A 19612-nucleotide genomic window follows, 5' to 3' on the forward strand; every position below is an offset into this window, starting at 1 on the left:
AATAGTTGAGGCCCCAGCACTGATCCCTGTGGCATCTCGTTAGTTAGTTTGCCAACCTGAAAATGATCTGTTTATCCTGACTCTCTGTTTTGTTAACCAATTCTCTGTCCATGCTAATATATCACCTCCCCAACCCCGTGAGATCTTGTCTTGTGCACCTTTTATGTGGCACCTTATCGAACGCCTTCTGGAAATCCAAATACACTACATCTAGCACTAACAGAGAGTCGGGATAAATGATTGATTCTCTGGTTGGCAACCAGTAACTAGTGGGTTGCCACAGGGATCCTTGCTGGGACCCCAACTATTTACAGTCTTAATTAACGGCTTGGAAGAAGGGACTGAGTATAACGTAGCCAAGTTTGCTGATGATCAAGATGGGGGGGAAAAGCAATGTGTGAGGAGAACACACAAAATCTGCAAAAGGACATAGGCTAAGTGAGTGGGCAAAAATTTGGCAGATGGAGGATAATATTGGAAAGTGAGGTCATGCACTTTGGCAGAAAAAAAATCAAAGAGCAAGTTATTATTTAAATGGAGAAAGATTGCAAAGTGCCACAGTACAGCGGGACCTGGGGGTACTTGTGCATGAAACAAAAAGATAGTATGCAGGTACAGCAGGTGATCAGGAAGGCCAATGGAATCTTGGCCTTTATTGCAAAGGGGATAGAGTATAAAAGCAGGGAAGTCTTGCTACAGCTATATAAGGTATTGGTGAGGCCACACCTGGAATACTGCGTGCAGTTTTGGTTTCCATATTTACGAAAGGATATATTGCTTTGGAGGCAGTTCAGAGAAGGTTCACTAGGTTGATTCTGGGGATGAGGGGGTTGACTTATGAGGAAAGGTTGAGTAGGTTGGGCCTCTACTCATTGGAATTCAGAAGAATGAGAGGTGATCTTATTGAAATGTATAAGATTATGAGGGCGCTTGACAAGGTTAATGCAAAGAGGATGTTTCCACTGATGGGGGAAACTAGAACTAGAGGGCATAATCTTAAAATAAGGGGCCGCCCATTTAAAACACATAAGGAGAAATTTCTTCTGAGGCAGCGAATTCCACAGATTTACAACCCTCAGAGCTGTGGAAGCTGGGACATGGAATAAATTTTAGACAGTTTCTTAAACGATAAGGGGTTATGGGGAGCAGGCGGGGAAGTGGAGCTGAGTCCATGATCAGATCAGCCATGATTGTATTAAATGGTGGAGCAGGCTCAAGGGGCTGTATGGCCTACTCCTGTTCCTATTTCTTATGTTCTTGTGTTCTTATCTACTGGTTCCCCTTTATTTACTCTGCTCGTTACATCCTTAAAGAACTCCAGCAAATTTGTCAAACATGATTTCTCTTTCATAAAACCATGCTAACTCTGCTTGATTGTATTATGATTTTCTAAATGTCCTGCTACTACAGGTCCTTTCTTAATAATGGACTCCAGCATTTTCCCAATGACCGATGTTCGGCTTAACTCGTCTATAGTTTCCTGCTGTCTGTCTCCTTCCTTTCTTGAATAGAGGAGTTAGATTTGCGGTTTTCCAATCCGCTGGGACATTTCCAGAATCTAGGGAATGTTGGTAGATTATAACCAATGCATGCACTATCTCTGCAGTCATTTCTTTTAAGATCCGAGGATGCAGGCCATCAGATCCAGGAGACTTGTCCACCTTTAGTCCCATTAGTTTGTCTAGCACTTTTTTCTCTCGTGATGGTGATTGTTTTAAGTCCCCGCCCCCCCCAATGTAGCCCCTTGATTATAATTTTTTCGGATGCTTTGAGTGTCTTCTACCGTGAAGACCAATACAAAATATTTGTTCAAAGTCTCTGCCATTCTCTGGTTCCCATTATTAATTCCCCAGTCTCATTATCTGATGGACCAACATTTACTTTAGCTACTCTCTTCCTTTTTATATACCTGTAGAAACTCTTGCTGTCTGTTATATTTCTTGATAGTTTAAGATTAACTATCTTCTTCTCTCTCTATATTTACGGGTGCTATTTTACATAGTTACCAGAATGGATGCTTTTCTCGGGATCCATGGAGACTAGGTTACATAAAGAATACAGTGAGGCATGTAAAGAGGGACAACTTGTGATAAGTTAGACATTTATAGTTTGAGATGTTAATGAGTTCATAAATTCTAACTTCCCTCTTAAACTATCTACTCATTGAATTAACCTTGATTTTGCCATTTTATTTCAGTGGATTAATCGTAATTGAAGGCTTTTACTGTATTGTCATTAAGTTCTAATTAAATGTATCTGGTTACAGACAGGCAAGGGCACCTCCAGAAAAGGGAAAGCACTTCATGCCTCGGCGATCTCTGCTTGAGTGAGTATGATTTTTAAATGGGTGACTTGCCTTTATCAATTCTTCCAATCTTGGCAACTAAAAGTAGAGAATTTGGGACATTTTGAGATGGACCTAATTTCAACTCTTGTCTGATTAATTGTCTTGATTTGAATTTCTGAACTTGTACTTATGCAATTAGAAATGTTTTCCTTTTCCTGAGCAACTTGCTCCCTTTGAAGTTTTATGTCAGTGTAGCTTATGTTGCAACAGATTGCTGAGTAAATGTGTTTCTCTGTCCCTCTCCCTCAGTGAGCTGTTCCAAGTGAATCACATCCGGACTATCTATCACATGTTCATCGCTTTACTCATCCTATTTATCGTCAGTACCCTGGTGATGGACTTTATTGATGAAGGAAGGTAAGGATTTGGGAGGAGGAGAGAGCAGAAAAGGCAAATGCAGTCTGTTTTTTAAAAACTTGAGCCATATGTATATTTCTAAACACTTCTCCCTGTACAACTAGATTGAAAGAACTCAGCAAATGAAAATGCTGAGTGGCAAGAGCATATTTAAACCTGATGCAATGGACTATTATGTGAAGGTTCAGAACAATGCCTTTTCGGCAACACTGAATTAGAAGCCATGACAAATTTAAAACAGAAGTTTGAGTTGAGGATCCATCATTAGAAATATAAGCCACAAGTGACATCTAAAATGTAACTTTGGTTCATGCTTGTTAAACTGTATATAGTATTGTCTTGTAGGTTAATTAATTTCTTGTACATTTTAGTGTCTCAATCCCATTTTTAAAATGGATAATGAGGCCAAATGTAGCATTCTAGCTAACTCAGCATGGAGTAGAAAACTTGGACTTTGATCTATTTGGCTAAGTAGCACACCAGGCAATGAATTCACTAACTGAGCCACTGGGAGAAGCTGTATACTGTAAGAACAGAAGTGTATAATCAAGAGGTGTCTGTTTCCATAGTACTAGTGTTCAGTTTGTGAGAGAGGAATTCTATTTTTAAGATGTGCTCCAACAATTCACTCATAAATATTGTATAGCGGCAGTAGTCTATAATGGTTTATGTGAACATTTTGTACTGTCCCCTTGAATTGGAGTTGTGCTTGGTGATCCATAATAAAGTCTTGGTGACTGCAGACTTGTCACTGGTGTCGTTAGTCTTGGATGCAGTCTGAGGTGATGAATTAAGAATATCACATGGAAAGCATATTGGCACACAATTGAAGTGTGTTGGCCTAAGTGTCATCTTTTATAGCATTTAAAAAATTCATTCTTGGCCTTGCTAGCACGGCCATATCCCATCATTTATTGCCCATTCCTAGTTGCACTTGAAACGTTCGTGGTGAGCCGCCTTGAACCGCTTTACCAGTATTCTAGATGAACCTAATGATGCTGTAATACTGTATATAAATGTTTAATATATTGAATTGTTTTTCTTTGACTGCTATTCTTCCTTGTTGCAGGCTGGTCCTTGACTTCGACCTTTTGGTTTATGCCTTTGGGAGGTTTCCAATTGTCATTTCCACCTGGCTCTGTATGTTCCTGTCTACACTCCTCATTCCATATGGGCTGTTTCTACAATGGGCATCGGGATACCAGGCATCAAAGCACAAAATTCTGAGGACACTGTTCTTTGGTGCATTCTTTTTGTTGTTCCAGACAGTAGGCCTGTGGGCTGCCCCAGTATATACAGTCATTCAATTTTGTCTACCTCCAGCCTCCCGCTTCATTGTTATATTAGAACAGGTGAGTGACGTTTGGGTATTCTCTCGTGTCATTTTATCTCGCTAGGGTCATTTATGTTAGTAATTTAAGATTTTGGGAGCACGCTAACTGGGAAGCGACTCCTGATATTCTGTTAAATTCGTCCAAAGACTTTTAAATTGGGTCTGCTAGTCTTCTGATCTACTGAAAATAGATATAGCAGCACAAGTGTCAGGAGTGGCTGCAGTGTGTATCATTTACAAGATGCACTGCAGCAACTCGCCAAGGCTTCTTCGGCAACACCTCCCAAATCCGCGACTTAAATCACCTAGAAGTATAAGGACAAGGGCAGCAGGCGCATGGGAACACCATCACTTCCAAGTCACACACCATCCTGACTTGGAAGTATATTGCCATTCCTTCATCGTCGCTGGGTCAAAATTCTGAAACTCCCTAACAGCACAGTGGAAGTGCCTTCACCACAAGGACTGCAGCGGTTCAAGAAGGTGGCTCATCACCTTCTCAAGGGCAATTAGAGGTGGGCAATAAATGCTGGCCTTGCCAGTCTGCTTCCTGTCTGCCAACCAGTTCTCTATCCCCATTAGTACATTACCCCCAATTCCATGTGCTTTGATTTTGCACACCAATCTCTTGTGTGGGGGACCGTGTCAAAAGCCTTTTGAAAGTCCAAATACACCACATCCACTGGATCTCCCTTGTCCATTCTACGAGTTACATTCTCAAAATTCCAGAAGATTTGTCGAGCATGATTTCCATTTCCTAAATCCATGCTGACTTGGACCGATCTTGTCACTGCTTTCCAAATGTGTTGCTATTTCATCCTTAATAATTGATTCCAACATTTTCCCCACCACTGATGTCAGGCTAACCGGTCTATAATTACCTGTTTTCTTTCTCCCTCCTTTTTTAAAAAGTGGTGTTACTTAAGCTACCCTCCAATCAATTGGAACTGATCCAGAGTCGACAGACTGTTGGAAAATGATCACCAATGCATCCACTATTTCTAGCGCTACTTCCTTAAGTACTCTGGGATGCAGACTATTAGGCTCTGGGGATTTATCGGCCTTCAATCCCATCAATTTCCCACCTAATAAGGATATCCTTCAGTTCATTCTTCTCACTCGACCCTCGCTCCCCTAGTACTTACGGAAGGTTATTTGTGTCTTCCTTCTTGAAGACAGAACCAAAGTATTTGTTCAATTGGTCTGCCATTTCTTTGTTCCCCATTATAAATTCACTTGAATCCGACTGCAAGGGACCTACATTTGTCTTCACTAATCTTTTTCTCTTCACATATCTATAGAAGCTTTTGCAGTCAGTTTTTATGTTCCTGGCAAGCTTCCTCTCGTACTCTATTTTCCCCCTCTTAATTAAATCCTTTGTCCTCTTCTGCTGTATTCTAAATTTCTCCCAGTCCTCAGGTTTGCTGCTTTTTCTGGCCAATTTATATGCCTCTTCCTTGGATTTAACACTCCTTAATTTCCCTTGTTAGCCACAGTTGAGCCACCTTCCCCGTTTTATGTTTACTCCAGACAGGGATGTACAATTGCTGAAGTTCATCCATGTGATCTTTAAATGTTTGCCATTGCCTATCCACTGTCAACCCTTTAAGTATCATTTGCCAGTCTATTCTAGCCAATTCACGCATCATACCATCGAAGTTACCTTTCCCTAAGTTCAGGACCCTAGTTTCTGAATTAACTGTGTCACTTTCCATCTTAATAAAGAATTCTACCATATTATGGTCACTCTACCCAAAGATTGCTAATTAGTCCTTTCTCATTACACATCACCCAGTCTAGGATGGCCAGCTCTCTAGTTGGTTCCTCGACACATTGGTCTAGAAAACCATCCCTAATACACTCCAGGAAATCCTCCTCCACCGCATTGCTACCAGTTTGATTAACCCAATCAATATGTAGATTAAAGTCACCCATGATAACTGCTGTACCTTTATTGCACGCATCCCTTATTTCTTGTTTGATGCTGTCTCCAACCTCACTACTACTATTTGGTGGTCTGTACACAACTCCCACTAGCGTTTTTTGCCCCTTGGTATTCTGTAGCTCCACCCATACCGATTCCACATCATCCAAGCTAATGTCCTTCCTTACTATTGCATTAATTTCCTCTTTAACCAGCAATGCCTTTTCCTTTCTGTCTATCCTTCCTAAATGTTGAATACCCCTGGATGTTGATTTCCCAGCCTTGGTCACCCTGGAGCCATGTCTCCGTGATGCCAATTACGTCATAACCGTTAACTGCAATTTGCGCAGTTAATTCGTCCACCTTATTCCGAATACTCCTCGCATTGAGGCACAGAGCCTTCAGGCTTTTCTTTCTAACACACTTTGCCCCTTTTAGAATGTTGCTGTAATGTGGCCCTTTTTGCTTTTTGCCTTGGGTTTCTCTGCCCTCCACATTTACTTTTCTATCTTTTGCTTCTGCCCCCATTCTTCTGCCCCCATTCTTCTTCCCTCTGTCTCCCTGCATAGGTTCCCATCCCCCTGCCATATTAGTTTAACACTAGCAAACACTCCCCTTAGGACATTGGTTCCGGTCCTGCCCAGGTGCAGACCGTCTGGTTTGTACTGATTCCAATGTCCCAGGAATTTGAATCCCTCCCTTCTGCACCACTCCTCAAGCCATGTATTCATCTGAGCTATCCTGCGATTTCTACTCTGACTAGCACATTGCACTGGTAGCAATCCTGAGATTGCTACTTTTGAGGTCCTACTTTTTAATTTAGCTCCGAACTCCTTAAATTTGTCTCGTAGGACCTCATCCTGTTTTTTTTTTTTAACCTATAATCATTGGTACCTATATGCACCACGACAACTGGCTGTTCTCCCTCCCTTTTCAAAATGTCCTGCACCCACTCCGAGATATCCTTGACCCTTTCACGAGGGAGGCAACATACCATCCTGGAGTCTCGGTTGCGGCCGCAGAAACATCTATCTATTCCCCTTACAATAGAATCCCCTACCACTATAGCTCTCCCAATTTTTTTTTTTCCCCCTCACTCCTGTGCAGCAGATCCACCCACGGTGTCATGAACTTTGCTGCTGCTGCTCTCCCCTGATGAGTCATCTCCCCCCCCCCCCCCCCACCCCCCTAAAACAGTATCCAAAGCGGTGTATCTGTTTTGCAGGGGGATGACTACAGGGCACCTCTGCACGACCTTCCTTGCACTGCTCTTCCTGTTGGTCACCCATTCCCCATCTGGCTGTGTACCCTTTACCTGCGGGAAGACCAACTCACTAAATGTGATATTCACGTCATTCTCCGCATCGTGGATGCTCCAGAGTAAATCCATCCGCAGCTCCCGTGCCACAATGCGGTCTGTCAGGAGCTGCAGCCAGATACACTTCCCACATATTGGGAATTGAAAAAGGAGAGGGAGCTGTCCTTAATTACCTTGTTATAGCCCACCTTGCTTTTAGAGATGCAATTTTAAATGTAATTTAACGGCACATGCAGGTGTACCTGATTCGATCAACTTAGCCAAACCAAAAGTTTATTGGGAAAAGTACTTGGTTGTTAAAATGTTACAGTCTGCTTTGAAAATTGAAGCTCTAAAAGGAAATTTGCTCAATTCTTATTTTAATGTTTCTCTATTAAAATCTTTGGCAGCGGGACAGCTGGGTTCTCGGTAGGTCGTTATTTTGGGGGTCTTCAGTGATTTTTGTCCCTTAAACTACCTACTAATTTAACAGCCATGTGCTATCAAATTTGGGAATGGGCTGAGAGCAGTTAATCTAGGAAACGCTTTTGCATGAAAACTAATTTTTCAAGAAACTGGGTGCGAGCCAAACCAATTAGACTTCCTACAACTGTTTGGCTTTGAAAGTGTTAATTGACCTTGTTCTGGAACATTCATTTTGAAAATACATTGAATAGCTATTTTTAAAAAAAAAACACTATCATAGGAGATCCCTCAAAATGAGGAGGACTTGTTTCCATGCCAAAAAAGGATGAGTTCACAGGTGTTTCGAAAGAAGAACCCAAACTACATCCTCAAGGGTGGAAGATGCCTGTGCGTGGATTTTTTTAACGTGTGGTGCCCGTTGCACACCAGCCACCACACAGGTTTGACAGAGCTAGGTCTTGGTCCAAGGATTACCCAAGACAACTGGAGACCTGCTCTGCTGCACGGACCCAGTGCGCACACATCCGTGTGAGCTGGCCCGTGCTGCCCCTGGCCTGAACTCACGTCCCACCTGGGCCCCGATCACATTCCTCCACAAGACTCTAATGAACACACTGATGTCTAGCCTCTTGCTCCAGAGCTCCTTATCCCCCGCTTTAATTTTTTTTTATATACCCTTCTCTTGCTCCCTTTACACCATGGAGCTGCTTCCAAGGGTGAATTCTACAACAATGGGAGTTATGTCGCACATGTGCAGTTATTTGAAAGTCATGAATTGTAACTTTCATTTCATTGGCAGTCCTGTAATATAACTTGGGGCTCAAGGCCCCTTTGAGCACTGATATTTCAGCAACTACCTTTTGGACAGTCAGCACCTCTGAAGTCAGTGGAGGATTGTTTAATTACTCTGAAGAATAACATACTTGGGGATAGGTTACAAGCTGCGATTTCAACCAAGGGAGTTGAGATGATTTATACAAGAGAATAAAGAGCACCTAGAAGCAAATCATAGGCGGAAATCTAATCAAAGGGTTTATATGATTTGTATATAAGGTAATGTCTGATTTGCGAGTAAGTTTCCTGCTGAAATCTAATTGCGCAGTTCAGATGTCATGAAGTGTGTACATTTGATTTTTAAAAAAAAACTGAATTCACATCAAAATGGCATCCCTGATGGTCATTTACTTTTGCTTGTGGCGATCTGGAAGTATGCATTATGATTTTCAGGCTCTAAACAGGTATCTCTTGCGCCCAGTGTTGAAGATCATGCCTGCAAGTAAGCTCTTAATTTCTTATCAACCAAATATACAATATCTAGTAATGGAACCTTGTACAGCATACTTGTTACTGGAAATGAGCCCTCTTGTCCTAGTTCTAGAGGGGATCTCACAGAAACTTATAAAATTCTGACAGGATTTAACAGGTTAGATGCAGGTAGAATGTTCCCGATGTTGGGGAAGTCCAGAACCTTGGGTCACAGCCTAAGGATAAGGAGTAAGCCATATAGGACCGAGATGAGGAGAAACTTTTTCACCCAGAGTTGTGAACCTGTGGAATTCTCTGCCACAAAGTTGTTGAGTCCAGTTCATTGGACATATTCAAAAGGGAGTTAGATATGGCCCTTACAGCTTCAGGGATCAGGGGGTATGGAGAGAAGGCAGAGGTGGGGGTACTGAGGTTGCATGATTAGCCATGATCATATTGAATGGCGTTGCAGGCTCGAAGGGCCGAATGGCCTGCTCCTGTATCTATTTTCTATTTCTTTGGGTAACTTTATAGCCACCCCTGTCAGACTGTGCGCTTTGGACTATATACTGTGACTCGTTAAAAATCATAGAGTAGCAAAATATCAGCATGCCATATTTCACTGATTTAACTTGCACCTCCTCCGTTCACAAATAATAAATTATAATTCTTGATTTAACTTTCCTAATACTGAACCACCAGACGTAACACAATTCGGGCTTTTGAGGTCAAGTTCACCCCACGGAGCCTTCAAATATTCACTTTGACATCGATGTAACTAAAAGAATTGGCAAAAATTCTCTGCCTTAGTTTAAAGTTATGAATTAACTCCTTCTCCCAGAGACACCCTGTGGGATATCCCCTTCCATAAGAGCCATGATACTGGAGTTTGCAGATATTTCAGGTTAGCATCAAAAGGTGGAATGGCACATGGCTGGTCTAGACCAGTCTACCTCATAATAGATGGACAGAAATCTTTCCACAGCAAGCTCAAAGTGCCTTTAATTAACAGTCTTCAGAATAAAACAAATAATAAACCAGGATACAATTCAGTAACTCAAGGGCACTTTTTCCTCATTGCTGCATTTTGTAGCTGATTTCAGGACAAATACACTGGCTACAAGAATGTACAGCTTTCAGGCTGAATGCTGTATTTTTGAGAATTTATTTTACACTTGAATACCCTAAATAAAATAATTGAGACCACCGAGGGAGAACAATTAAGTTTTTTTTGTATCTTTACTTTCTCCACTTCACACCCTGCACTCTTCTAGAGAATTCTTTGCAGCTAATATCTATGCTCACAATGACTTGCTCAGTCGAATGTCCCAGCATGCCTTCTGATTCCACAAAGTCCTGGAAGGTGTTCTGCATGGCCAGTGCCCTGCGGCGATACTGACACAACACCATTCGACACTACCTGGCAGGGGCTGTCTCACCCCATGTGTCCAGTCTGCTCCCTCAAGCAGACAGGACACATTAGGCTACGTCATTGTGGACAACGCTTGGTGTGGAACAGTTATTGTGCCATGTCGAGATTCCCTAAGTGATCAGTAATGTACCCTGGATGAAATAAACTCCTTAAACTTGGATGGTATTGCTGGCTCTACCGCCTTTGTCGGCATCCATGTGGTCCTTTGCGTAGAATCGGTGAGCTCAAATCCTGAATGCGAGATAATGACTGTTGAGGGTTGCACGATTCATAACATAATTTATGCAAAGTTCCATTTTGATGGAAAATGCTTTTGGGGCTTTCCCACTGAGTAGGATGGTACTAGTCGATTTCCCATATCCTATGACTCAATTTTGCTGTCCTGTGAGCCATTCAATTGGATAAAAATCCATCTCTCTCATCCCACTTATAAAATCAAATTGGATTTCCTGTTCATAAGCGGTTAGTATCATATGCGCATACCTTTTGGAAGACAGATCTGAAGTGTGTGTAAGTAAGGTGTTTTGTAATAACCATGATTAGGGTTGAGGTTCACAGTTGCTAATGTTCTGTTTGATCTCATTAGGTCCGTCTGATGATGAAAGCACATTCGTTCATACGGGAGAACTTCAGCAGAGTGGTATCTAACAAAGAAAAGAGTGAGTCAATAGTTTGTCATGTTTTGAAGGAGAGATGTGACTGGGGCAAGAACCCAGATTGGAAAAAGAGCCAGTACTTTCAGATTGACAAAGGTATTTTATACAGTAAAAAGGCATCTCCTACTGTTCGCATCTCCTGGAAAACTCAATGGAAGAAATTGAAGTGTATTGTCTCCTTATCCCCTGCGCCATACTTGGGTGCAGCTAACAGATGCCAATCTTTTCCGAATGCTGCTGTAACACCTGCCTGTTTTTTTTTCTTGGTAAATTCTTTCTGTTGTCTTTTCACTCCCCTCTGTCTCACTTTGGAAAGTACTTAGCCACCACTCGATGCTTTATCTCTGAGGTTCCCAAACTACAGCGCCACCAATGGAGAAAATATATATTGCATCCAATTCCTGCTTGTTTCAGCTTGGGCACCTCGACTTTATATGGTGACATTGAAGTTCAGAACTCGCCATGCGGATGATTGTGTAATTCTTCATGAAGGACCCGACCTATTGGTCAGTATTGAACCAATTGGTCAGCCCTGATTAAGTTGATGCAACATTACTCGTACTGGCTGAGAGAAGATCTAATTCACAATCGTGTAGTCCAGGCTCACCCAAATTCTGCAGAAGTGAAAACTCTTAGTCACTATATAGCCGTTTCATTGTTGCGACTGAGTATGACTAAATATTCCAATTAGCACGAGGCTGACTCTTGCAACCTGCAGCCTTGGTGTGAAACAGATGAAAAATAAAAATGAGCAAGAACAAGGAAAATAAAAACTGTAAACAAACCAGTGCCAAATATGTCACATACCTTCGTATCTGGGCAATGGTACTAAATATTATGCATTACTAGAATTCTGTTGACTTTGCTGCCCAGCATTGTCATCAGGTTTATTTACTGTAATGGTATTTTGCTAAAGGGAAATTGTATTTAGATGTGCTATTTCTTATTGTTGGATGTTTCATTCAAATGCTGATCATTCAGTTTTATCTTTGTCTCAGGTGGTGTTCAGCAGATACCACAGTTCTCCCAGTATCTCTACTTTCTTTTTGCTCCTACTCTAATCTATCGGGACAACTATCCCAGGTAAGCACAGTCGGACCACTTTTTGAAAGCTGATCCAATGATTAATGGTTAATATTCTTGACATAATAAATGATGACTGTGTGGTGTGATCTGCTTAACTATTCATAGCTGTATTTTTAAATATAGGAACAGGAGTAGAACATTCAGCCGATCAAACCTGTTCTGCATTTGAGTTAGATCATTGCTGAACTGCACCTCAACTCCATTTTATCTGCCTTTGCTCCATATCCCTTGATACCCTTACTGATCTCAAACTTGAAATTTTCAATTGACCCACGTCCACAGCCTTTTGAGTTCCAGATTTGTGAAAAGTGCTTTCAGATTTCACTCCTAAATGGCCTGGCTCTAATTTTAAGACTGTGTTCTCTTGTACTGAATTCCCTTATATTTTGGTTTAAAAAAGCCATATAGAAACATAGTAATTCATAAAACTAGTGTACTAGGTTCAAGGTTAAAAACTTTGCTTAAAGGTTTCCAGACAACAGTGTGCAATTGCCCTTTTTATTGTAGTTTGATTTTAGTGATGCCCTTGTTACAGCCAAGCTCAATGCTGTCCTCACCTGCTATCTGTTACATCGACGCAGTGCAGTACAGGATACAATCACTGTTTCTATCCTGTGCCCAGCATGGAGGAAGCTGGGACCAGCTTTACTGGTGTGCTGCCCCCAAACCAGTTTTTGGATCTGTTTTAAAACAATTACCTCAAGCTGAGTGTAGAATTTTTTGATTTTAAATACTGTGCTCCTTTTAAATTGAGCAGGAATTTAGTATTTCGAAAATGAAACCGCCTTAAACAATTAATTAATTATCATCTTTGCTGAAAGTTCTCTTTTGGTTACAGAAATCCTACAATTCGATGGAGCTATGTTGCTACAAAATTTGCTCAGGTAAGATTTTTAATAAGTTATTTCTGATTAACTCGGAAATATTTCCCTCATTTGGTGGAATCTCAGTGATCCACCACAATGAAGGGGGCCCATTTGGTGATTACTTAGAGTCTCTGATCTCTGTTTTGCCCGCATGGTAGAGTAAACCCCCTCAGCACTTGGATGAAAACAAATACAGTGCAAATAACATCAACTGAATTGAATCTTTTGTGAGCTTAATTTAATTCAGGGGGAGATTGGTGTTTTTAGGTCGTGTGGTGAGGCGCAGAACAAGGCTTTCATGCGAAACCATTTTCCTAGAAAATTATGAATAATCCAAGGACGGGTAACCTGGATGGGGTGGGGGAGCGGAGGTCCACTGCTATCAGTTGTGACTAAAGATCATAGAGTAAAAGGTAAAGGGGCAGGCAAGAAATGGTTTTCACTTCTATCCTGAGATTTTACAAATGACAATACTTTAATGGATCATGATATTGTAACCATACCACTGTCATGCTAAAGGCAGTTTTGTTTAATTGTTCCTGTCTTCGACTGAGACCACAAGGCAATGGAGTATTCATCAAACCCCCCCCCCCCCCCCCCCACCAAACCCATTTAAAATTATTATCCCTTATCTTGCCACTGAGCTGTATTATTTCCTTTACAGTCAGCTCACTGTTGTAGATCTGGGTTTGCTTTAGGTGGTGGCACTATTGTCGCTGGATGTAAACCTCCATATCAGGATTTTGAATTCATAATGCAAGCTGACATTCTATTACAGTACTGAGGGAATCCTACCTTAACAAAGGTGGTGTCCTTTGGATGAGACGTTAACTGAAGCCCCACATGCACATTTTGCTGGTCCTGGTGGATGTTGAAGATGCTCTGGGACTATTCAGAGGGTGTGGATGATGACCGCCTTCTTGCGGCCCACCCTTTTATGTCATCTTGGATCACAACTAATGTCATCTCAAAGGACACCTAATTTGTTAAATCGACCTCCCGGTGACAGCAAACCAAGCAAATCGAACGGTCCTCTCCAGAACCAAAGAAAACTACAATTCAAAGAGGAACAGGGAGTTCTCCATGTCCCAGCCTACATTCTTTCATAAACCATTATTCCGAAAAAAAGATGAACGTGCCATTTGCCTCGTTGCTGTTTGTAGATCTTGCTGTGCATAACCTAATTGCTGTGTTTGTGTACTTGAACTCATTGTATGAAATGTTGTAATGCATCTGAGATGTGAAAAGGTGATGCAAATCTGTTGTCTTTTAAATTAGGTTTACAGTGTGACCGTGACGCTACTTGGTGTTGACGAGTTAAGAGATCCAGATGGTTCTCATTCGGGTGTGATGATGGTTTGTGCTGTGGAAAAAATTCCTCAACTACATTTGTTAATTCTTTCAGGTTCTGGGCTGCCTGTTTTATGCCTACTATATTTTTGTGCGGCTCTGTATTCCATTGTTCCGAAACATTAGCCGGGAGCCATTCAGTTTGAAAGTCCTAGTCCTTTGCATCTTCAACTCCATCTTGCCAGGTATGTATCATCCTTACACACACATCCTGAAAGTGGAAATGGCAAATTTAACACGAAGTGCTTATTCCATATGATGCCATGTGCCCATAATTCTTAGCCAAAAGTAAATTACTGACCAGGAGACTAATGCAATAGTGTGTTTGGACCGCTCAAACAAAACAAGCCTACTTCCAAATGTCGAGGAGAAACCCAGTAATAAGAAGCATGTTAAACTTAATGCCAAATTAGCAGTGAGAAACAGCCTCTTATCTGGTAGTATAACTGTCAACTGAACCTAATTACAGAGCTGATTCAAGTGGCACCAATATACAGTTTAAATTATTTAATTCCCTGTGTTGAGTGCTAGTGTGTGAGATTACATGTTTATCCCATTCCTTTGAGCTATTTTTAGCCACGTTTGTAGAGGGTGGAGCCAGGCAGAGACTTCTCCATCACATTGCAGAATGTATCTGCTGCACTTTCTGGCATAGTGACTTTTTGGGGAATTGCTTAAAGTATTTGCCCAATGGAAAGGCTTCTTTTTCTTTCCTCCTCATTAGTATGCCTGAGATTCTTCAACTTACTGATATGTCTTTGCATTTTTCTCGGCTGCTTGAGGAGTTCAGGAATTGTTATTGAGGGGAAGGGTTAGGTCATGAAATGGCAAGGGATCTGGAGAGAGAATGAGGGGGGAGGCAGGGTTGTCGGAAGTAAAGAATTTTTCAAATTATCACAGCACCATGCCAATTCTGGGAGTATCCTAAAGTTGTGTTCTGGTTTGTGTTTCAGGTGTGCTGGTGCTATTCCTGGCTTTCTTTGCATTCCTGCATTGCTGGCTCAATGCCTTTGCTGAAATGCTGCAGTTTGCTGACCGGATGTTCTACAAGGTAACCTTTTCATTGACTTTTTAATTCCAGGAAGTATGGGTTGAAGTCTTGCTGCTATTTCCATCAGTTGTGCCTGACGTCCTTGTTCCCTCTAAAGAAGCATCATGGCGTAGTATTTTGAGTGGTTCTTTGTGCTATCTGTCTCTTGCATGGAGAGTTAATTGCCTCCTTGAAAGTATTACACAGTTCATGATAGCATTGAGCTACAATAGATGAGTTGTTATGTCTCTGGAGATCCATACAGCAAAGTGTAAGTCTTATATCTGCTTGTACGTTATTTTAAAAAAAAAATACTAGATTATTTGTCCAGGCAGTAAACAGCTTTGAAGACCTTTTCCATTTGATGGTTTGAACCTCTGTTAATGTGCACAGATTTTTCTACTATGAATCAAGATTTTAGAATTCAGTTTTTTTTGTCTGTAAACTAGAGTAATGGTTGTTGATAATGCTTGTATTTTATCTAAATAAGGAATAACACACGCACGTGCCCACAATTCCCGTTGGTGAGATTTTCATTTTAGCCATGCCATTAACCTCATGCTGAAAAAATGGAGGCCAAATCAACTCTGATGACTCTTGGGCATCTTTCAGAGGCTGACTCAAGAATACTGCTAGAACTTGCCCTAAGCTTCCTGCAATTGGATAATTAGGCCAGAAAAGGATGAGCTTTATATAATCAAACACAATGGGAGCTGACTAACAAAGGGAGGGGGAGGTAGCCTGATAGTCTGCATCCCAGTTTCTGAAGGTGGACTACTACTTGTGACCAACTATTTCTACCTGGAGCAGATTTCATGCTACATTGGAGGAATTCTATCCAAAATGTTTGTTCCCAAGCTGTTTCCAACCAATAGAGTATTAAATCGTAAACCTTGAAGAGTGACCATAATATGATAGAATTCTTTATTAAGATGGAGAGTGACATAGTTAATTCAGAGACTAGGGTCCTGAACGTAAGGAAAGGTAACTTCGATGGTATGAGACGTGAATTGGCTAGAATAGACTGGCGAATGATACTGAAAGGGTTGACGGTGAATAGGCAATGGCAAATATTTAAATAGCATATGGATGAACTTCAACAATTGTACATCCCTGTCTGCAGTAAAAATAAAACTGGGAAGGTGGTTCAACTGTGGCTAACAAGGGAAATTAGGGATATTGTTAAATCCAAGGAAGAGGCATATAAATTGGCCAGAAAAAGCAGCAAGCCTGAGGACTGGGAGAAATTTAGAATTCAGCAGAGGAGGACAAAGGGTTTAATTAGGAGGGAGGAAATAGAGTATGAGAGGAAGCTTGCTGGGAACATAAAAACTGACTGCAAAAGCTTCTATAGATATGTGAAGAGAAAAAGATTAGTGAAGACAAACTTGGGTCACTTGCAGTCAGAATCAGGTGAATTTATAATGGGGAACAAAGAAATGGCAGACCAATTGAACAAATACTTTGGTTCTGTCTTCACGAAGGAAGACACACAACGTTTCGGAAATATTTGGGGACAGAGGGTCCAGCGAGAAGGAGGAACTGAAGGAAATCCTTATTAGGTGGGAAATTGTGTTAGGGAAATTGATGGGATTGAAGGCCGATAAATCCCCAGGGCCTGATAGTCTGCATCCCAGAGTACTTAAGGAAGTGGCCCGAGAAATAGTGGATGCATTGGTGATCATTTTCCAACAGTCTGTTGACTCTGGATCAGTTCCTATGGACTGGAGGGTAGCTAATGTAACACCACTTTTTAAAAAGGGAGAGAGAAAACGGGTAATTTTCGACCGGTTAGCTGGACATCAGTAGTGGGGAAAATGTTGGAATCAATTATTAAAGATGAAATAGTGACGGGATCGGCATTTGGAAATCAGTGACTGGATCGGTTCAAGTCAGTATGGATGTATGAAAGGGAAATCATGCTTGAGAAATCTTCTGGAATTTTTTGAGGATGTAACTAGCAGAGTGGACAAGGGAGAAACAGTGGATGTGGTGTATTTGGACTTTCAAAAGGCTTTTGACAAGGTCCCACACAAGAGATTGGTGTGCAAAATTAAAGCACATGGTATTGGGGGTAATGTATTGACGTGGATAGAGAACTGGTTGGCAGACAGGTAGCAGAGAGTCGGGATAAACAGGTCCTTTTCAGAATGGCAGGCAGTGACTAGTGGGGTGCCGCAGGGCTCAGTGCTGGGACCCCAGCTATTTACAATATACATCAGTGATTTAGATGAAGGAATTGAGTGTAATATCTCCAAGTTTGCAGATGACACTCAGCTGTGTGGTGTGAGCTGTAAGGAGGCTGCAGGGTGATTTGGACAGGTTAGCTGAATGGGCAGATGCAGTATAATGTGGATAAATGTGAGGTTATCCACTTTGGTGGCAAAAACACGAAGGCAGAATATTATCTGAATAGCGGCAGATTAGGAAAAGGGGAGGTGCAACGTGACCTGGGTGTCATGGTACATCAGTCATTGAAGATTGGCATGCAGGTGCAGCAGGTGGTGAAGAAGGCAAATGGCATGTTGGCCTTCATAGCTAGGGGATTTGAGAATAGAGCAGGGGGGTCTTGCTGCAGCTGTACAGGGCCTTGGTGAGGCCTCACCTGGAATATTGTTTTCAGTTTTGATCGCCTCATCTGAGGAAGGATGTTCTTGCTATTGAGGGAGTGCAGTGAAGGTTCACCAGACTGATTCCCGGGATGGCAGGACTGCCATGTGAGAGACTGGATAGACTGGGCCTGTATTCACTGGAGTTTAGAAGAATGAGAGGGGATCTCATAGAAACATATAAAATACTGATGGGACTGGAGAGGTTAGATGCAGGAAGAATGTTCCCGATGTTGGGGGAGTCCAGAACCAGGGGTCACAGTCGAAGGATAAGGAGTAAGCCATTTAGGACTGAGATAAGGCGAAACTTCTTCACTCAGACTTGTTAACCTGTGGAATTCTCTTCCGTAGAGAGTTGTTGATGCCAGTTCGTGAGATATATTCAAGAGGGAGTTGGATATGGCCCTTGTGGCTAAAGGGATCAAGGGGTATGGAGCGAAAGCAGGATTGGGGTACTGAGGTGAATGATCAGCCATGATCTTATTGAATGGTGGTGCAGGCTTGAAGGGCCGAATGTTCTACTCCTGCACCTATTTTCTATGTTTCTATGATAGACATACCTCTAAGTATAAATCTATGTTAACATTTACGAGAATGCGCCAATTAAATGGAATGCAATTCTACTTTAATAAGGATCAACAAGAATAGAATTTTCATTGATTGTCAATCTAAATTTGTGCTCTCTCATTTCCATTCAGGACTGGTGGAATTCCACATCATTTGCAAATTATTACCGGACCTGGAATGTAGTGGTCCATGACTGGCTGTACTATTATGCTTATAAGGACTTTCTCTGGGTAAGGTGCTATATTTCCAGCATTGGATTGATATGAGAAAGTAGTGACTCTGAATCCAAATTCACTTGGTCTGCTCTGATTGACCCCTAATGCTCGATTCCAATTGGAAAAGCACCAGCTGCATTAGAATTTCCTTTCTAATGAGTTCTTGGTTGAACAGTTAAGATTTAGGGAGTGCTATTCTGGGATCCCATTCGGCAGAATAGAGGTAGCCTGAAGTACCTCTAATGATTTTGTAGATAGTTTTATTGTATTTATAATATCGGTTAATGGTGTGAAGAATGCAAAAATAACTCTTGTTTCTGCCCCATCTCTCTCTTGAGGGAGACTTTTCCGAATACTCGATTTGATATCTGATTTTTTGGAGATGCAAGAAGTGGTTCAGTCAGTCAATTGTTGAGTAGTTTTGGAGAAAACTAGAGATGCGCACATTGAAATCTACTTCAAGATGAGACTCTTGACATTCTCAGAGTAGTCATACTTTTACCAGTAGATAGGTAGACCAGTTTAATGCAAATCATTACCCAATATCATGCAACTACTCCTGGATTTAGGCTGATGTTGTGAAGTTGACACCAAAATTCTAGTGCTGTTATGGTAGCAAAATGGATTTTGTTTCAAGGCACTTGGCAGCCATGAGTTCCAATTGTGTTGCATTAATGTATCAAAAGTTCAAGTCGTTGCTCATAGGAAACATAAACCTCCGCTTTCGAAGCTACACAGACTGAACAATTTATTGACAATTCGTATGCTAGCCCAAATTCATCTTTGCCTCCAACAGCCCTCTACAAAACACAATATACAGCAGTCTTCAGATGCACTCCATTACTATATTAAAATGTTATTTTTTAAATTCA

General features: G+C 41.5%; 1 protein-coding gene across 1 annotated transcript in view; it reads left to right on the forward strand.

Moving 5' to 3' along the window:
• Nucleotides 1–19612, forward strand: part of soat1 (sterol O-acyltransferase 1) — a 90742-nt gene that overhangs the window by 68637 nt on the left and 2493 nt on the right. Inside the window, exons 5-13 of the mRNA XM_070887185.1 lie at nucleotides 2267–2326; nucleotides 2597–2704; nucleotides 3774–4056; nucleotides 10948–11020; nucleotides 12016–12100; nucleotides 12942–12987; nucleotides 14375–14504; nucleotides 15273–15370; nucleotides 18657–18755. Of these exons, the coding sequence (XP_070743286.1) occupies nucleotides 2267–2326; nucleotides 2597–2704; nucleotides 3774–4056; nucleotides 10948–11020; nucleotides 12016–12100; nucleotides 12942–12987; nucleotides 14375–14504; nucleotides 15273–15370; nucleotides 18657–18755 (982 nt within the window). The remainder of the gene's footprint in view (nucleotides 1–2266; nucleotides 2327–2596; nucleotides 2705–3773; nucleotides 4057–10947; nucleotides 11021–12015; nucleotides 12101–12941; nucleotides 12988–14374; nucleotides 14505–15272; nucleotides 15371–18656; nucleotides 18756–19612) is intronic.

The sequence above is a fragment of the Pristiophorus japonicus genome, chromosome 8 (genome assembly GCF_044704955.1).
Source record: "Pristiophorus japonicus isolate sPriJap1 chromosome 8, sPriJap1.hap1, whole genome shotgun sequence".
In the NCBI taxonomy this organism is placed as follows: Eukaryota; Metazoa; Chordata; class Chondrichthyes; family Pristiophoridae; genus Pristiophorus; species Pristiophorus japonicus.